This window comes from Bubalus bubalis, chromosome 2, assembly GCF_019923935.1.
Source record: "Bubalus bubalis isolate 160015118507 breed Murrah chromosome 2, NDDB_SH_1, whole genome shotgun sequence".
NCBI lineage: Eukaryota > Metazoa > Chordata > Mammalia > Artiodactyla > Bovidae > Bubalus > Bubalus bubalis.
The window spans coordinates 138,457,153-138,476,360 of NC_059158.1; the positions used below are offsets into that span (position 1 = coordinate 138,457,153).

Here is a 19,208-nt window from a genome sequence, read left to right on the forward strand (position 1 = left end):
AAGGTGAGAGTCTGCAGTTAACCCCTGATGGTTTGAACTCACCCCAAAGGCACCGACATTAACACTCAACACCCCATTTCTTCCAAATTGCTTTGCTTTGCAAATGAAGGTTTCTTTTCTCCTCCCCTCTCCTCCACCCCCCGATTTTGTTGCATCTCCAGGGTCGTGTCGAACATCTAAACTTCTCAAAATGTACGCACACGCGAGCGTGCTCTCACACCCCACTCGAGTACACGAGCCCGGCTGGGCCGGCTCCCAGTTAGAGAACACATTCCATTCTTCGCGCTCGGGCACACCCCTCCGCAGTGGGGATTGGTCGGGCCGACCCCCTGTCGGCGAGGCGAGGCTCCTAAGAGGCCCAGACGCCTGCCAATCCCCACGGGCTGTCAAAACAAGTCTTCCCTCCCTGTCACAACAGAGCGGAGTGGAGGTCGCCGCCGCCGCCGCCGCACTTCCTGGGGCCGCTGCATCGCGGTCCCCGGGCAGGTGGCGGGTGCGCCGGGCAGCGGTCGCCGGGCTCCAGCCCTTCTCAGGCCGCGCGCGTCCCGGCCTCTGCGGCCGCCCGGCCAGGCGCCCGGTGCCTTTTGTCTGGCGCAGAGCGGGCGTGTGCATCACATTTCGGACACCTCCCTCTCCTCGTCGTCTCTCCTCCCTCCTGCTCACATCTTCTCCGCCGTCCTACCCCCGCCGGACTGCCGGCCTCCTGGACCAAAGCCCGCGGACGTCTCTACTCGAGCGATGCCTCCTCTCCAGAAAGTTACCGCTGCCGCCGCCGCCGCCGCCGCAACCGGGCGGTGAAACAAAGTCTGGCCGGGCCGCCTCCCGGTGCAGGAGCGCACCCGTGCCCAGCGGCTGCACTTCGCTGCCGGGCGTGCCGCCTCCCCGCGGGGAGCCCGAACCGCGCTCTGCCATGGCTGAGGGCGCAGCCAGCAGGGAGGGTTCAGCGCCGCCTGACGCGGCCGGGAGCGAAGACGACCCCCGAGTGGGCCCGGATGTCACCTCCGGGGACTGTGTGGCGGCGGCCCCTGGGGGCCGGTGGAGGGACCGTCGCAGTGGGGTCGCCCTGCCCGGAGCTGCGGGGCCCCCGGCGGACAGTGAGGCCGCCCTCCTGGAGGCTGCTCGGGCGACCCCTCGGCGCAGCAGCATCATCAAGGTAAGCGAGGCCGCGCGGCCCCGGGAGCTTGGCTGTGGGTGGGCGGTGGGTGGGTCGTGGGGCTGGGGCAGGATATTCGGTGTCCGGAGGCATCGCAGGCTTAGCATTGTTTTCTCCAGTGTCCTTCATTACCAAACCTTCCTTCCTTGTCCGGAGGTTCCCAGACTCAGCTCTTGGCTGTGAGAAGCAGAAGTGACTTTTTTTTTTTTTTTTTTCCCTCACCGCAGAGGAAAAGTTCCATTCTGCGTCTTTGCGTTTTGATGGATGCTTTCCCTCATTTTCTATGAAAGTTTCTCTAAACCATTGATGTAAGGAGGAAGGCAGAACTCAATATAAATGCAGATCTGCGGGAAGGTCGTGCACTGCTCTCCAACGAAAAGTTAGCTTTCCCCGCACAGTTTACCCTCAAGTGGGAAAAAACCCAAAAAACAAAACATACAAATCTTCGAGGCTCAAACTGTCTTGAGATCTCACGAAGCGTGAACCTTCCTCCTAGGCAGGCTGTTTTCAGTGGACCCTGCGGCAAAGTAGGCAAAGTAAAGAGCGAAGGTGGAGCCTAGAGTTGTGCAGATAGCGTAACCGGAAAGCAGACACCAAGCATCACCACTGGTCCTCGTAGTTACCACCACATCCAGGAGAACGCTTCCCGACCCTTCAACTGCCAGTCAGGGTTTCTATTTATCCGTTTGGCTAGCCTCATCCCTCCTCTTGTCTCTTTCTGTCTTCCTTCCACTTGGGGCTTGCTTCCTGTTTGAGATTTCATCTTGGGTTCATGACATCGGTATAAGGTCTCCTGGAATTCAGAACCTTTCCACAGGCTTTGGAAGAGGGCCTTTTAGCATAAATGCGTGAGTACATAATCTTGCGTACATGACATTAAAATTGATCTTGGAAGAACATTCAGTATGAAACTGCTTCCATATAAAAATAAGCCAAAGATGAAGGATGGACTTGGAACTATCCATACTTAGTATTCAATGTGCTTGTGTTAATACCTTCAAAACCCTTGTTCAGGTTGAAGCTGTGTATACATCACACAATACGTTTCTCTTTTTCAAGCTCTAAATTGGAACTCCTAGTGCCAGTGTGGGTAGACTGTTCCCACAGTCCATCCAGCTAGCTCCAAGTATGGTCTAGGCTTTTCCCCAATACTGACCCATGGAAGTTTAGAGCCAAACAGGAAAATTTCTATATTAAAAGAAGAGTGGGTGGTAGTTGCAAATGACTTGTAGTAGTTTCTATTATTTTGTGACTTTTAGATTATGTGAAGAGGCGTGTTCTCTTCTGGGTATGAATTTGGAGAAAAAGGAAACGATCTCTGCCCCCGCCCCCTTTAACCCATAGATCAGAAAGCATGTTATTTTGAAACTTAAAAAAGCCCACTGTAGACAGTATACATTTTGAAGCCTAAGATGTAGACACTACATGTGTTGTGTGAAAACAATAGCCACAAGATAGTTTAAAATATACCATCATAAAAAGCATTGGGCTTTTTTTGTTGTAAAAGAAATGAAAGTGACAGAGTGTAAGGAGTATACAAATTCTTGCAGCTAAATTGGTAAGTTTAAAATTTTAGTATGTGCTGGTTGATATTCTTGGAAGGGTCCTTGCTGAGTAATGGTGCCTGTTTAGTTTTGAAATTTCTTTTTGTGACAAAAAAGGAAGGAGGCAACGGAATAGCAACTTAATCCTTTCCCTATTTAATAGTAAAATAAACATTTAATAACTGCCATTTAAAATTAAAGATACCAGAATATTAAGTGAATTCTTATTATCAGTTAGCTTTATTGAAAATTTTTAATATATGCATATGATAAAAACAAATGTTGCAAAGGAGTTTGAAGGGAAAACTCCCAGCCACTCCCCATTCCCACTTACAAAGTCCACCCCAATAGCTGTTAACATGTTCTTGTGTACCTTTCCAGAAATATTCCATATATAAGCATGTGTATCTGTATATATCTGTGGTGAGCTACTGATGCTACTGATTTATGTAATAAAATTTGGCTAGAGTTTTTACAGGGTTTATATATTCAGACTTGCGCCAAACATTTTGATGTCTGGAGAGTTGTCTAAGGTCATTGTGATGCATCTGTTAATCTTCAAGGATAACCAGTAGGTCATTGGTCCTTGGGGTCTATTCCCAGAGGCCTTCATTATCTTCCAGTGGGGAAAGGGACAGGTGATGGGTTCTGTTTCACTCCTCCTCTGAGATCAAGGACATCTCAGAATCTGTCATTCCATGGTTTGTTCACTTTAGCACAATAAAAACGAGAGTTTCTGAAAAAGGTCTAAATCATAAGAAGTAAATAGTACATGCTTCTCTATTGAGAAAAGATTGCTTTCTTTGTTGTTTTTCCAAGAGTTATTTTTATTTGGCATTGAAACATACACAAAAAGAAAGCTTTAGTACATTTTATATTAATCAAACATTAAATGCTGTTCCAGATAGCCTTAGTACAGTGATAATTGATATTCATGGTCATAACTCTGAGCCACTGAAAGATTGTGAATCATCAAATATCAAATTCTTTTCAGCTCAGTTGAGGGTATTGTTTCTATTCTAATTTGACTGCTAATTCTCTGTAAACTTGAATAGTAGATAAATCAGAATACTGCATTCCTCTAGCATGCCAGAAAACAGACTGTCTTGTATATTAATAGAAGGAATGTTTTCAGTAAATTTGCCCTCCCTAATTTGTGAAAACATGTGTTTAGTTGAGAAAACAATTTCCTTCTGAGCTGATGAAAACAATAGTATTTATCTTTACACATTTTTTGAAAGTCTTTCTACTGTAATTATGTTTCTTCCCTTATATGCCCAGTTCTAAATTTTGAAAAATTTAATGTGAGAGTTAAACTATATTCTCTTTAACCTATCCATTTTCCCCTGTGTTTTTCTATGTAATTTTTTGTACAGCATTGACATTTATAAATGTTGTATGTTTTTTGGTAAGTGTATTGTTGTATACCACAATATTATATAAACTCCATCTTAATTGCTTCTTTATGACATTTGGTTTAAAATGACAAGTTTAGTTAATTGCAGGGTTGAGAATATCTAGTAATTAGGTACTGTTGTACTTTCAAATATACTTCTACCTAAGAAATTAGACCAATAACTATCTGGTATTGATATAAAATTTATGTATTTAAAATATTTAGCATTCTAGATTGTAGTTTATCACTATTACTCTATAACAGAAATTTTGGGAAAGAAAGCAGGGTAGCTTGCTCCCTATACTATTGGGTTTGCCAAAAAGTTCATTTGGGTTTGTCCATAAGCTGTAACAAAAAATCTGAACTAACTTCTGGCCACCAAATAGATGATGGGAATTGAGGTACATACATGTTTTAAAAATAGCATATTTTTAAAGCAAGACTTTTAAAATAAGTCTCTCAATAGTTGAGAGACTTCCCTGGTGGTCCATTGGTGAAGACTCCACATTTCCAATTCAGGGGGCTTGTGTTGGATCTCTGGTCAGGGAACTAAGATCTCACAGACTGCAAAGCCAAGAAAAAAAAAAGCAAATGATTTATCTCCCATTATATGCAATGTATTGAAGAGTCCTACTTTTTCCCATTTCCTTTTGCTTCTACTTCAGTGTGAACTCTTGAGAAGAAGTTATCACTTGGATCCCATGGGCATAAGTGTGTGGGTTGAAGACAGAAGTTGGAAATGAGGTGCTGAGATGTTCACTGAAACAGCTAAAGTAGTGACTTCCATGTTGTTCATGTTTCTTATATCATGGCCAGTCTCATTCGGTCATGTTCATTGTGATTGTGGGGCTAATGTAGTGGGTTTCTGAGCTGCAGCCTCAAAGATGCTCCTTGGGTACCTGCTGACCCATATCAAAATTATGGCTCTCCTCAGAGGAGCAAGGGAAATTTTATTCACTTTTATGAAGTACTGCCTAATGTGAGTCAGGTACTAAACTAGGAGCTTTCATACATTATAATCACTTAATCCTCACAGCAAACTCTCTGAAGTCGAGAAGGGAGGCATGGAGAGCTCCTGATACAATGTGGAGTCAGGATTCATACCCATGTCTGAAAACTTGTGGTCTCATGCTAATTCTCAGATGCAAAAAGAGCCACGATCCATGAACACATTTTAGGTTAGAAGTAACGTGAACATCTAAGAAAGTGGCAGATTCTTGGGCTCCAAGGTTTGTGGGTAAACTCTCTTTTCTCTGCTTCACCTCTCCAATTCAGAACAACTCGAAATGGATGACTCTAGAAAGCTTCCTTTGTGGCTCAGCTAGTAAAGAGTCTGCCTGCAATACAGGAGACCTAGATTAGATCCCTGCGTTGGGAAGATCCCCTGGAGAAGGGAACGGCTACCCACTCCAGTATTCTGGCCTAGGGAATTCCATGGACAGTCCATGGCATTGCAAAGAGTTGGATACGACTGAGCAACTTTCAGTTGAGTTCAGTCAGAAAGAGATTGCAGTCGCTCTTGTCTTTGGTCATTTTGTTAGGCCTGCACTGTGCTTTGAAAGGCAGAGAAGCTTGGCAGATGTTCTACTTGTTGTCAATATATGAAGGTCACACCTGTTCTTTTATGCCTGACCCACTTCTCCCCTCTCACGCAGCAGTTTGTGAAGGATTGCATTTTCTTTTAGACTCATTATGGGGCATAGTAAAAGTGAAAGTGAAAGTCACTCAGTTGTGTCAGACTCTTTGAGACCCCATGGACTGTACAGTCCATGGAATTCTCCAGGCCAGAATACTGGAGTGAATAGCCATTCCCTTCTGCAGGGGATCTTCCCAACCCAGGGATCAAACCCAGATCTCCCGCATTGCAGGCAGATTCTTTACCAGTTGAGCCACAAGGTAAGCCCAACAATACTGGAGTGGGTAGCCTATCTCTTCTCCAGAGAATCTTCCTGACCCAGGAATTGAACCAGAGTCTCCTGCATTGCATGTGGATTCTTTACCAACTGAGCTATGAGGGAAGCCCATGCTATATGGTGCATAGGAGTATGTATTACTCTAGAGGAATAATGAAATAAGGGATCTTGTGTGGGAGCTCTGAAAATATTTTTTTATAGGGACAATTATGAAGGGAATGAAGTATAATTGAGAAATAACTCAAAAATTTTAGACACACTATAAGTTAAATAGGCTTCTGTAACTTGGCATGGGAATTAATCAGCATTTATAGACTCTTTTGCCTGTAGAAATATGTTAAAAGTTCTAAAAAATCAACTTATGGGTAAATGTTAGATAAACAACCTGATTATACAGCAGAGATCCCAGCCTTACTGGGTGCCATAAGTGTGTCCTGGTGGTTTCCATTGTGGATGCCCCTCCTGAGGTATGATTCATAAGTGGCATTGAACTTCTTGCGTGGATTTGTTTTGTTGTGCCAGTAACTTCAGTTAGAGTATTAATTTTCCTGAAATTTCCATAGAAACATGGTCACATTTCACCTTAGAAGTGGTTGTTTCTCATAGTAGTGCCTTTCTGATGTGATTTCTTACAGCATCTCTCAAGAGAATTCAGAATAAAATTTAGATAAAGAACCTTGTATTGTTTTGATGAGAGACTTTTAGAAGTACCTGTTGATTAGTGTTTCCTATTATTATCAGAATTTATAAGAATTTTTTTCCTTCTTGAAAAATGTATTAAGGTTTAAAAAGTAGAAGTTAATTGCATAGCCAGTGAGAGGCTAAACATACATTGCAATTAAGACTGAAGAATTGTTTTCTCAGCTATTCCCCCTTTACAGTAGAGAAAACAGGTAATTAAATTTTGTACAGTAAAATGTCAATTGAACATATATTTCCAAATAAGACCTTAGGCACCACAGGCTATTATGAGATGACATTGGGGACAGCTGATTTTACCTTTGGTACCACAGAACAAACACTCCATTAATGCTTCTAGGTAATGTTGGAGCAACTGGTTGGGCAGTAGGCTGGGGAGTAATTCAAAGAAAGAATTACAGCAGTAATTCCTGCTCCCCCAGTGACTGTTCAGTTTTAATAATGGTGAATGTTAAACATAATTCCATTTTCAGGATCAATATCTAAATTGAGACCTGTATAAAATTGTGCATTAAAAAAATTATCAGCTTAAAATGACTAAGAGGCAGGAGTAAAATTCCTTTTTGAGTTTTCCATTGGGATCTCACCACTAGTAAATGAACCATTGATTACTAGATGAAGAGAATAATTTGATTGCATTTCCAATCTAGGGTAATAATAAATCAGTAAACCTGTTACAATGGAACCTGTCAGTTCTACATAATTTCATATTTTGATGTTTTCTAATAATGTAAAAAAAGATGTATTTGTAGCTTTTTCAAATCTTATTTATCTTTGCAGGGCTTCCCAGGTGGCACTAATGGTATAGAACCTGCCTGCCAATACAGGAGACATAAGAGATTAGGGTTTGATCCCTGGGTCGTGAAGATCCCATGGAGGAGGGTATGACAATCCACTCCAGTATTCTTGCCTGGAGAATCCCATGGACAGAGGATAGTCTCTATCCATGGATTACAATATGGATTACAGTCCATAGGGTTGCAAAGAGTCAGACATGACTGAAGCAACTTAGTATGTATGCATGCACGTTTATCTTTGCATCCCAGTTCATCTCGGTATCCTACTTACTATGAAGGTTATGATAGAATTTATTGTAATTAATAAATTATAATATACAATAAAAACAATTAGAACTGAATGGTCAAGTTCTATAATGACAACATTCTGTCTTAAGTCTTGGCCAATGTATCGTGTATTTCAGCTAACATTTGATGGCAACAAAATAATAATGTGACAAAATATTGGAATAGTCCCTTGGATTTAAATTAGAATTTGATTTGTAGTTTAATCTGTAGCATTTTATGTGGATGTGTAAGAGAGATATAATATAGTTTATTTTCCACAGTACCATTATAACTAACCTCACTAATAATTAATCTAGCATTATTTTGGAGAAGGAAATGGCAACCCACTCCAGTGTTCTTGCCTGGAGAATCCCAGGGATGGGGGAGCCTGGTGGGCTGCCGTCTATGGGGTCGCATAGAGTTGGACACGACTAAAGTGACTTAGCAGCATTATTTTGAGACAAGTAGGATTGTATGTGATGAGTAGAAAGTAATCATTATTTATATTATCATTATCACTCCAGAAAGAAGAAAGGCAAGTTAATTTTGAAAACAATACAGTCCATCCAAAATGAAACAATATAACAATGAAACTATTTTAATAAGTGCACTTAGTTCCCAAAGATTTCTTAATTTGTTTGTGAATTTGTGAAAGTGTATGCCTTTTACTGGAGAAGGCAATGGCAACCCACTCCAGTGTTCTTGCCTGGAGAATCCCAGGGATGGGGAAGCCTGGTGGGCTGCCGTCTATGGGGTCACATAGAGTCTGACACGACTGAAGCGACTTAGCAGCAGCAGCAGCATGCCTTTTACTGGCAAGGATATTGTGTTTTTCCTTAACCATACAACTTTGTATTCAAAATACCTTTGAAAGATAATATCTGCTTTCTTAATTCTTTCACACTGACTTGTTCAAAAGTCTTTTAAAATGTGCTAAATCTGTACTAGACTAAGCATGAAAAGTGAAAGTGTTAGTTGCTCGGTTGTGTCCTACTCTTTATAACTCCATGGACTGTAGCCTGCTAGGCTCCTCTGTCCCTGGAATTCTCTAGGCAAGAATACTGGAGTGGGTTGCCATTCCCTTTTCCAGGGGATCTTCCCGACCCAGGGATCAAAGCTGGGTCTCCTGCATTATAACAGATTCTTTACCATCTGAGCCACCAGAGAAGCCCAGACTAAGCACAGGTGGTATATTTAATTAGGCACGCTTGTATCATTGTATGGTACTATGTAATGGTTAGAAATGATGGTGGGATTATATCTCTGAGCACCTTCTCTGTGAGATGTTGAGGAAGATAAATGCACAAGGAGGGCAAAAAGAGACTGAAAACAAACCCCCTTTACTGATAGCTGGGACCAAGATTACAAGGCAGAAGTCTAGAAAAACTGGACTTGATCATGTTATAGGTACTTCCTTTAAGGCTCAAGTGATTTCAAACCAAAGCAGGCCAAATAGCCTGTGTCCTTAAAATCCACATCTCCCATCTCAGATCTGACACGTGAGAATGAGGGTGGGCTGCCCAGAAGAGCACCCCTTTGGGCGAGAGAATAAATAGTCAGCAGGAGCAGAATGTGTTTCCCCTCTATGCTTCTCTAGGCTTAGGCTGGGTTGGGGTCTGAGCTCAGGAAAAGGGCAACTATGTGAGAAGAGACGATGTAAACTGCCTTGCTCTGCTCCCTTCAGGTTAGCCTGTTGTTGGGTGAGGTGATAGAGAGGAGACCACGCTGTGTGCACTCTGACCTTTATCTTTGAAAACTTTACCTCCATAAAACAGAGTCTATCAGTGCCCTTGAACTTGCAGTCTTGTAATCATTTACTAGTTTTTGGAGGAGATATTAGGGACAGAAGTGGCGGAGTCGGGTGGGGTGGGGAATGAAGGTTGGCAGTCTGTGCTCCCCCTGGAGACTGACATACAAGATTCAAAGACACCTTCAGCATTTGGTGAACTCCCTTTTTGAAATACTTTGGAATTATTGATCCCATGCTATAATTAAATAGTATATATTTAAATATGTTATTAATAATTAAATGCTTTATTTTTATGTTTAATAGATGAAACACCCAGTACATCTTGCAGAGATTTTCCTATTGAGAAATTTTCTTATAATGACAGCAAATGCTTATTTAAGTTATGAGTCTGGCATTGTTCAATCAATGTATATTCATTCATTAAATCCTCACAATAACCTTATGTACTTAGTGTTTTTACTTGTTATTTCCCTTTTCACAGTTGGAGAGATACTAAATGACTTGCCCAGGGTTACTTAGCTAGTAAATGGCAGAGCGAAGAAATGGACTCAAGTGGTTTAGCTCCATAGGTTGCTTTTAATCTTTATACTATACATCCTGCTAAATAATATTGATTTAAACCTTAGCTAGTATTCATGAAATAGGAGACATTATATAGCTACCTTAAAAACTAAGTTTAGGTGACAAGTCAAAAAGAAGCAATTCTGAAAACAACTTTGGGAAACTCTAAGGACTCTTGGCTTATGATTTTTTTTAGCTTCTTAACCTTTCATGTAAAATGCCCATGACTTTACAGTAATATTGTACTCTATTCCACTTTCCCTTGAGAGAATGGAATTTCTCTTAGTATATTTTTACTCTTTTTCAGAATAAACATGTTTACCATGAAGCAACAATTTATGATCCAACTTTGCTATAAATTATACAGGCTAAGGATGGACTGTTAATTAATGCAAACTGATATGATTTATTTTATAGTTTGATAGTTTTGTCTTCCAGTGTCAATAAATCAAAAAGATGTGCCTGAGTTTTTAATCCAGGGAAGTTGCAATTTTGATAAGTGATAGTGGATATGATGCTGTATGATTCAGATTTCTCCCCAATTACATTTGAGGTAGGTGAGTTCATCACACATATGAGGAATATTTGAGGAATTCCATTAAACTGAAAGTCTGTTTAATCATTTAATTCCTTTTTTGGGGGTGGAAATTTCAAAGTCAATATGTGGGAAATTTAAATATGTGAGTATGTTGTGAAATGACTGTGCTTGTGGCCACTTTATTGTGTTGATGGTAATGAGTCCATTCTGCTATGCAAAGATACAGTACTATGGCCAAATGGTACCCAGAGGTTTATCCCCATCACTTGGAGACTGGCCAGGGTTATAGGCACAGGCTGCTCTCTTGTTGAAACACTCCTCATATGTCAGCTTTAATTATCTATCTGTGGTTATGTTAAATTATTGAAAAGGCATAGGACTTTGGCTTTTTCTTTCTCTTCTCTCTCTCTCTTTCCCTCTCTCCCTGTCTTTTCTCTGTTGCAGCATTTGCACAATAAGACATTTGGTCACATTCTCTTAAAGCGTTTTTTTTTTTTTTTTTTTTAAACAACGAGGCTTTCCCCAGACATCTGAAACTTACAAGAGTTATTTTTCCTAATACTCTCTTATGTTTAGTTAGTGTGGAATCAACCTCGTTTTGTGATAAATGCAGTGGTGTGTGTGTACACACTTATGCTAGACACATTGGAAGTCAGAAACCTCAACGGCAGGTGACCTTTTGATCCCCAGCTTTCTGTTCTATGGCTGAGGTGATGGTATTTATCCAATGACACATTTATTATGAAAGTAATTGCATGGGCTATGAGCAGTTAAGTTACACCAGAAGTTGAGATTTCTATGGTTTGGGGAGAGGAGAAAGAGGATCAATGTGTGCTAAAGAGAAAGGAATCAGAGAGGACCATGTTTATAAATGGGCACAGTAATGTTTCAGTAAATAGTTCTTTACCTGGATCATTCTGCCAGAAGTTGTACATTTGGAAATACAAAGTTTGGGGATTTTGTTGGCATTTTGGTTCTGGAGAGTCTTTTAACTAACACCTCACTTCATAACAGCTAATGGTGAATACTCAGCACAGGGCCCTTGAACCTAGAGATTCCTGGGAAGGATCTAGAAAGAACTGGTCTCGATTGTTGGGAATGCTTGGCATTAAAGACAAGTTATGTCTGTTTTGTTTTTTTTTTTTTTCCTAGCCCTAGCCCTAGGAAGAATTCGTCAGAGTTCCTCCATCAGCATGACAGGGTCACCAATACAGAGAAATGGCTTCTGGGAAACAAGACATCGTAGAAATCGGTATAACAGAATGGAAATAGTTGTGAGTGCTGGTATTAGCTGTCACAGCTTAAAACAAAAGACTCTATGATTCACAGACGCAGGGGGACTGTGAACTGTTGTGTTCAGACTCCTAATGGTCTTGTGGAGAGGCAGCCTTCACTGCTGCTCTTGCCCACCCCACTTTCCCAGGCTGAACAAGGGGAGGACTTCCAGGGAGGAGGTGACCTTGGAAGGGAGCCTGTTCCTTCTACTTTCCTAATTTTGGGTGGAAGAGCTCATGACCCTTTTGAAGCTAAGAGAGAAAGGACTCAAGAGAATCATTAGTAAAGATTGGGCAGGTAATGGTGGTAGCATCCAACAATTCCCCTCTCCACCAAGTCTCCCTGTAAGCTGGGACTGATGCTCATCTCTTCTCTGGAATGTGCTGAATTGCCAGACCAGCAGAGCTCTTATGCTGTCCGAGTTCCTGAGTGTGGACAAAGGTGACACTGTCAAAGATGGCCAGGATGTTGCTAGTGCCCCACCCAAAGAAGGCATTTGAACAGAGGGACTCTAGTAACAAAAGACTAGGGCAGGGGCTGGGTAAGTGGTGGGAGAAAGAGGTCATGTCCAAGCCAGATCTCTAAAACCAGTATGATGAATGTATAGGAAGAAGAGCACTGTAGAGAACCAACATCTCCACACAGAGTCAGCATTTGGATGCCTGCCTTACAGAGAGAATCAATAGTTCAGTGTTAACCCGAGGAGCAGAGAAACCCAACCCAGTGGGGCCTGCAGCATCCCTATGATGCCATCTTTAGAGAGACCATGGCCTGTCCTATCCATCCTCCAGCCCAACCCTAGAAGGGAAGTACAGGGAGGAAGAGAAAGAGAGAAGTGGGTAGACTAGACCTACCCCCTGCTGCAGCAACTACCACCACTGTTTTCGCTTGCTTTGGGGGTATGGAATGGAAAGAAGACCTTGAATTGAACTTGAGATTGAAGTTTTAAATGAATAGGAATGAGTTTTTTAAGGACTTGAAAAAGTGAAAGTCTCTCAGTGATGTCCAACTCTTTGTGACCCCATGGACTATTCAGTCAATGGAATTCTCCAGGCCAGAACACTGGAGTAGTTAGCCTTTCCCTTTCCCAGGGGATCTTCCCAACCCAGGGATTGAACCCAGGTCTCCCTCATTGCAGGCAGATTCTTTACCAGTTGAGCCACAAGGGAAGCCCAAGAATACTGGAGTGGGTAGCCTATTCCTTCTCCAGGGGATCTTCCTCACCCAGGAATCCAACCGGGGTCTCCTGCATTGTAGGTGGATTCTTTACCAACTGAGGTATATTGTGAAATCTGAGTGAGGTCAGTTATTAGTAATAACTGGAGTACCCAGGGGCAAGGGGATATGAGATGGCATAGTTGGGAGGGAGCTGTTGTGGGAAAAATAAAGCTCACTGGACCTCCTTGGCTGTCCAGTGCTTAAGATTCTGTGCTTCCAATGCAGGGGGCATGGATTCGATCTCTGGTCTGGGAACTAAGATCCTACATGTTACATGGTGCAGCAAAAACCAAACCAAACCAAACAAACTCATTTGTTTGTACTGCGGAAACTTAAGACTGCTTAATTATCCAATTACATTATTATAGAATTGGAGAGCTTGAGATCATTCTCTAATTCTACCCCTTCATTTATTAAGCATGGCTGTCCACGATCTCTCTCATTCTTCCAGGAAGCCATTAGAGGTATTGTTTATGTCACCATGGATGGGTTATGGAGGGTTATGGAGGGTTCTTTTACAATTTCATGGTGTAGAAGCCCCCAAATTGTCAAGATCTTACATTATTTTTTTAATTCTTATAGCAGTTGGAAAAACATGGCTGTGGTTATCATTTCAACCTTACAGATAAGGAAGCCAAAGCTCTGAGAGGTAGAGAAACATGTTCCAGGTCTCCCAGATATTAAGTATGTCTGTGTTTGGTAGGGTAGAGGTGGGGGAAGGCAGAATTTTTTCCTCCCTATTTTCTTTATTCCTCAAATTTGCAACCACCAGTAACCCAGGTTTCCAAAAAACAATGATTTAAGAATATGTTAATCTGGTTGCATGTGGCCAGAGTTAAAGCAAAGTTAAGGTGGTTCAACCTTTCACTGTTCTGTGATTAAAGCAACCATCATCAACTGAGCTAGGGACACATATTTAAGTTGAAAGTCAGAAGGATCTAACACACAATGATAGATTTGAGGGGACTGCTTTGGCATACTTTGGAGGTTTGGGTTTCTTACTCTTCAAAAGCTACATTTTAGAAACCCTAAATATTAGTTTTCTATTGTTGCTTTAGAAAATTATCACAGTGTCTTTAAACAGTATATATTTGTTATCTTATAGTTCTAGAAGTCTGCAGCCTGAAATGTGTCTCACTGTGCTAAAATTAAGGTATTGGCAGGGCTGTGTTCCTTTTGGGGCATCTCTGGTGGCTCAGTGGTTAAGAATCTGCCTGCAGTGCAGGAGACCTGGGTTCCATTCCTGGTTTGGAGAGACCCCTGGAGAAGGGAATGGCAATCAACTCCAGTGTTCTTGCCTGGAGAATTCCATGGACAGAGGAGTCTGGTGGACTAGGGGAAAATCCATTTTCTTGTCCCTTTCAGCTTCTAGAGTCTGCTACATTCTTTGGATCCTGGCCCCTTCCATTTTCAAAGACAGCAACAGCCAGTGAAGTCTTTCTCACATCATACTACCTTACCCTGCCCCATGCTAACTCTTCTCTCTCTTCCATCTTTAAGTATCTTTGTGATTACATTGGGCTCACCTGCATAATCCAAGATGATCTTCCTATTTTAAAGTCAGTTGATTAGTAACCTTAATTCCATTTGTAATCTTCTTTGTCATGGAACCTAATATGGAACCAAATGGAACCTAATGTGGAACCTGTCATGGAACCAAACCATGAAACCAAATTCTAAGGAATAGGACATAAAAATCTTTGGGGACCATTATTCTATCATATCCTGGTTTCAGAACTAGGTCATTGTTGTTGTGATGATTTTTTCCCATTTTAAATGAACTTTATTAAGATTCTTTAAATATAAATATAGTTTGTTACAATATGAACAGTCTACTGGATTAAGATTTAGGATTTTAATAGTAGTTTTACTAAAATAGTTTATGGATCTTAGGAACATTTAATTTCTAACTAAATCTGCATTTTTACTTTAATATGATATACTTTTTATACTTTAAAATATAGAGCTTTAGTAGACTATTAACTAAAAGAATCCTTACAGTTTACCTCATAACAGTTGAATCTACCTCTTAACAGGTCTGAAAATGGACTTAGAGGGATTATTGATTTCCTCAAATCATAAAGCAAATTGATGGAGAATCAACGTCTTCCAACTTCTTATGACCTGAACTTCATAAGATTTAAAAAGAAGGGGATCCAGATATCTGGATTTTATTCTTAATATATTCTTCACAAGAACTGAAGAATGACTTTCAGGTTCTCACAACATCCTTGTGCCCTTGACTTGACTCTGAGTAGAATGTACTTCTGAAAACTCTCTGGGAAAATTGATTCAGCTGATCCGTCTTTGGGGCAGATGTCCTCTATTATCTTCACTGTTAAAAGTTTAAAACTTTATATAAATTATAATGAGGAAGAAGAGGTGATGTTCCAGACTGAGGAAGATTTTTTTTGTGTGGTTAAAAATGTAGGGTTTTTTTTTTTTTCTTTAAGAAGTTTTTTGATGAGTCTTCATGGCTAGTGTGTAAAATCAGTTATTTAATTTACCTCCTTTTAACTTAACTGAATAAATTTCAATAGAGGAATTATATTGTAGAAGCTACTCATAATAGCCATACACAAAACACACCCTTACCTGGGTCAGAGAAAGGGAGTTTCCAGCCTGTATGGCAATGCAAACTGTTAAAATAAGAATAAACCCAGTTTTCTCAGTGGTGCATATATTAAAGAGTAATTTCCAGGCAAGCTCACATCATAGAGAACCAATTGCTATCTGGTTTCATGGACAGTAATACCAGCTTATGGAATGTTTTCCATTGTATAAAGCCTATTAAAAGCCATAAGAGAAAAATAGCATTCACCACTGACATTAGGATTAACTGAGAATGGGGTGGTATTAAATAAAATGTAAAAAGTTGGAATCATAATTTAAAAAATCCTGGATCTAGATATTGGATATTTATTTGAACAAAATAAAAACTTTGCACCGGATATTTTTGTTGTTCTGAACTCCTTCAAGAAAAGTCTGGAGAAAACCAAACAGTGATTTAAGTCCTTTAACAACCATGTGTAATATGTCATTATCTTTTAAAAATCTGCTTTCTTATGAGGAATGAAACATTGTTCTGAGGCTTCTTATGGACATAAAAGCTCAGCTTTGTGTTTATCTGATTATGTCTTAAATCCTTCTGAACTCTTATTCATGGTTTCAGTTTTGATTTTTAGATTTTAGAGTTGAAAATGACTTGAGCATTTTAAAGGACAAGTTGATGACTAAGGCAGATTATTTGTCTTATTCCTATAAGGATCTTGGTGCTGTGACCCTCAAGGGACTATCTTTGTAGTTTTCTTCAAATACTCTTCTTTTGTCATTTGGATGTTTTCTTTCATTCTGTTTCGTCTTCTAGAAAGTGTTGTTGGTAGTACAAACAAAAGCATTGTTTGCTTTAATGGCTGGCTTGATCTACATCAGAATTTTAAATTTCACTATTAAAAGTCTTTATTGAAAGAGGAATTTAAGTGAGAATATTTATACATGAATCTTTGAGCCTTGGTAATGAGGGAGTTCACGCTCCATATTTATAAATACTTGTATTTATTGGGAAGCTAAGTTGCTCTAGCAAACATATGTTGACTGGAACAATATTAGAAGCTGTGTGGTCATGTATGGATGTGAGAGTTGGACTGTGAAGAAGGCTGAGCACCGAAGAATTGATGCTTTTGAACTGTGGTGTTGGAGAAGACTCTTGAGAGTCCCTTGGACTGCAAGGAGATCCAACCAGTCCATTCTAAAAGAGATCAGCCCTGGGATTTCTTTGGAAGGAATGATGCTAAAGCTGAAACTCCAGTACTTTGGCCACCTCATGCGAAGAGTTGACTCATTGGAAAAGACCCTGATGCTGGGAGGGATTGGGGGGCAGGAGGAGAAGGGGAGGACAGAGGATGAGATGGCTGGATGGCATCACTGACTCGATGGACGTGAGTCTGAGTGAACTCCAGGAGTTGGTGACGGACAGGGAGGCCTGGCGTGCTGCGATTCATGGGGTCGCAAAGAGTTGGACACGACTGAGTGACTGATCTGATCTGATCTCTTATAAGTAACGTTCTGTAACTAGGCTGGTTCTTCTCAATCAAGTAAGTAATTCTGATCCATAAAGAAGTTCAGGGATCCAGTTTCCTTTTGTCTCCCTTTTGGTCATTATCTAGGATGGTTTTCTCCCTTTGATTAAACTTGCCCCCCATCACATCCCCCTTCTGTACCATACCAAGAGGGAAAAAGAAAGGAGGGAAACAACTTTATTTTAAGGAAGTTATCAGCACGTATCACTTCTACTTTTATTCCATTGGTGTATTGGTGATATGGCTACAACCAGCTGGGAAATGTAGTCTCTACCTAGGTAGTTATGTGCTCAGCTTAAAGTTTAGGAAATTCTTATTAGTAAAATGAAGAAAAAGAGACTGTTAGTTTTGTTAAAATAATTAGTCATGAAATATATTCTTAATTGAAGAAGGAATCAAAGTGTTTTGTAATATGAGGGAATTAAACATTACTCTGATCTATTTTGGAGTTCCTATTGTTTGATCTGGTTAGGGCAACTGATAAGAACATGGCTCATGTACTACTAGGTCTTATTCCAATACCTGTAATGAACCAGTTAACTTCACAATTATTTTTCATACACATGAACTGCACTTTGCATCCTGACTCAAAATTCATACCACATGTGAAAGACAGAGAAACCTCAAACAAGAACAATCAAGGATGTCCTGCGTAACAACTGTGTTGGTGGGAAAGAATCTGATGGTCTGTCTCAGGTGAGCCTTTGCTGGGTGTCAGGTGCTGTAAAAGCACCAGAATAAGAACCCCTGTGGATGAGGGGATACTGGCCTCCACTCAGCAAGGGGCTCCTTCTCTTACAAGGGAGCCAATTCCATTTTCAGGTTGCTTCTGTTGTTTGAAAAACTTATGTTGAGCCCAAATCAAATTCTTCCATGATGCATTTCTTAGTCCAATTTCTGTCTCAGGAACTGGAAAGAGTAAGTTTAAGTTCTCATGTGACAACTCTTGACATACTTGAAGGGAGTTATATGGAAGTCTCCTCCCACACTTCACTGCGGTAATGACCCCTGATATTTGAGTGCTCACCAGTTTCCAGACACAGTCCTAAGCACTTGATATGTTTTAACTCATGAAATTCTCACTAGGTTTATGAAATTGGTGACGTCTACCCTATTTTCATAGATGAGGAGATTGAGGGACAGATGGGTTAAATCATGTGCCATATTCACACAGTAAATAAGTGGCATGTTCTGATTTGGCAGTGTTTAATTTAAAATGCCCTTTGACTACAACATTGGTTACTATACTAGGGGCACTCTGGTCCACTATAGTGGAGTGTTTTAGCTCCATTTTTCTGGAGATTATATTTCTATGACTATAGTCATCACAGGAATTTTCCTTCTGGAGGTTAAAAAAAAATAACTCAACATGTTTCATTGACAGCAGTTTAGCAAATTGTCCTTGTATTCCACACACTATGCTTCTGAATTTGGGAGGATCTGATGGGTTGATTGAAGGCAGGCTTGCTGTGGCAGCTGCGTTAAATTTTAAATGATATATAAAGTCATTGTACTTTTCTTAAATAGGGTGATTTTAGTTGATTTAGTCAGTAGTTATTAAAAGAAACCTTCCTCTCTCTACCAGAAAAGTTCTGTAAACCAACCAGCAGAGTTTGTAATTGTTACCATTTTTGCTCCTTCTTGTCAAGACAGTTGTACAGTTTTTTGCTAGAGGGTCAAGTGTGTGCAAAGATGGATTTCAACTTCCTCAAATTCTAGAATAAAAGAATGAGCTATTCATGAATTTAATGTAGCTCCACTTAGTTTACCAAATGATTTTTACATACTTACTCTGTTATGGCATAGTGCTATGTGCTCGGCCTCTGCTCTAAAAATCTCATATTAATGAACTTTTTTCTTGCTTCAAGTTGATTGCATTTTAGGAAAAGCTTCCATAGCCCCCACCTTGGCACTTAGCCTGTAGGGACACCTAAAACTTGGTAAAGGCATCTGTTAGAAATAGCTTTCTCATTAATTTAGCTAAATCTTTCACATTTCATTTTCACCTTACAATTCAA

General features: G+C 40.5%; 1 protein-coding gene across 2 annotated transcripts in view; it reads left to right on the top strand.

The window, feature by feature from the left end:
• The first annotated feature begins 383 nt into the window (after positions 1–383).
• Positions 384–19,208, top strand: part of PLCL1 (phospholipase C like 1 (inactive)) — a 367,636-nt gene continuing 348,811 nt past the window's right edge. The window contains exon 1 of one of the 2 annotated variants that reach the window (XM_006078169.4): positions 384–1,153. In XM_006078169.4, coding sequence (XP_006078231.1) covers positions 911–1,153 — 243 coding nt within the window. In that variant the 5' untranslated portion in view covers positions 384–910. The remainder of the gene's footprint in view (positions 1,154–19,208) is intronic. The other variant, XM_025277943.3, reaches the window with a different exon arrangement.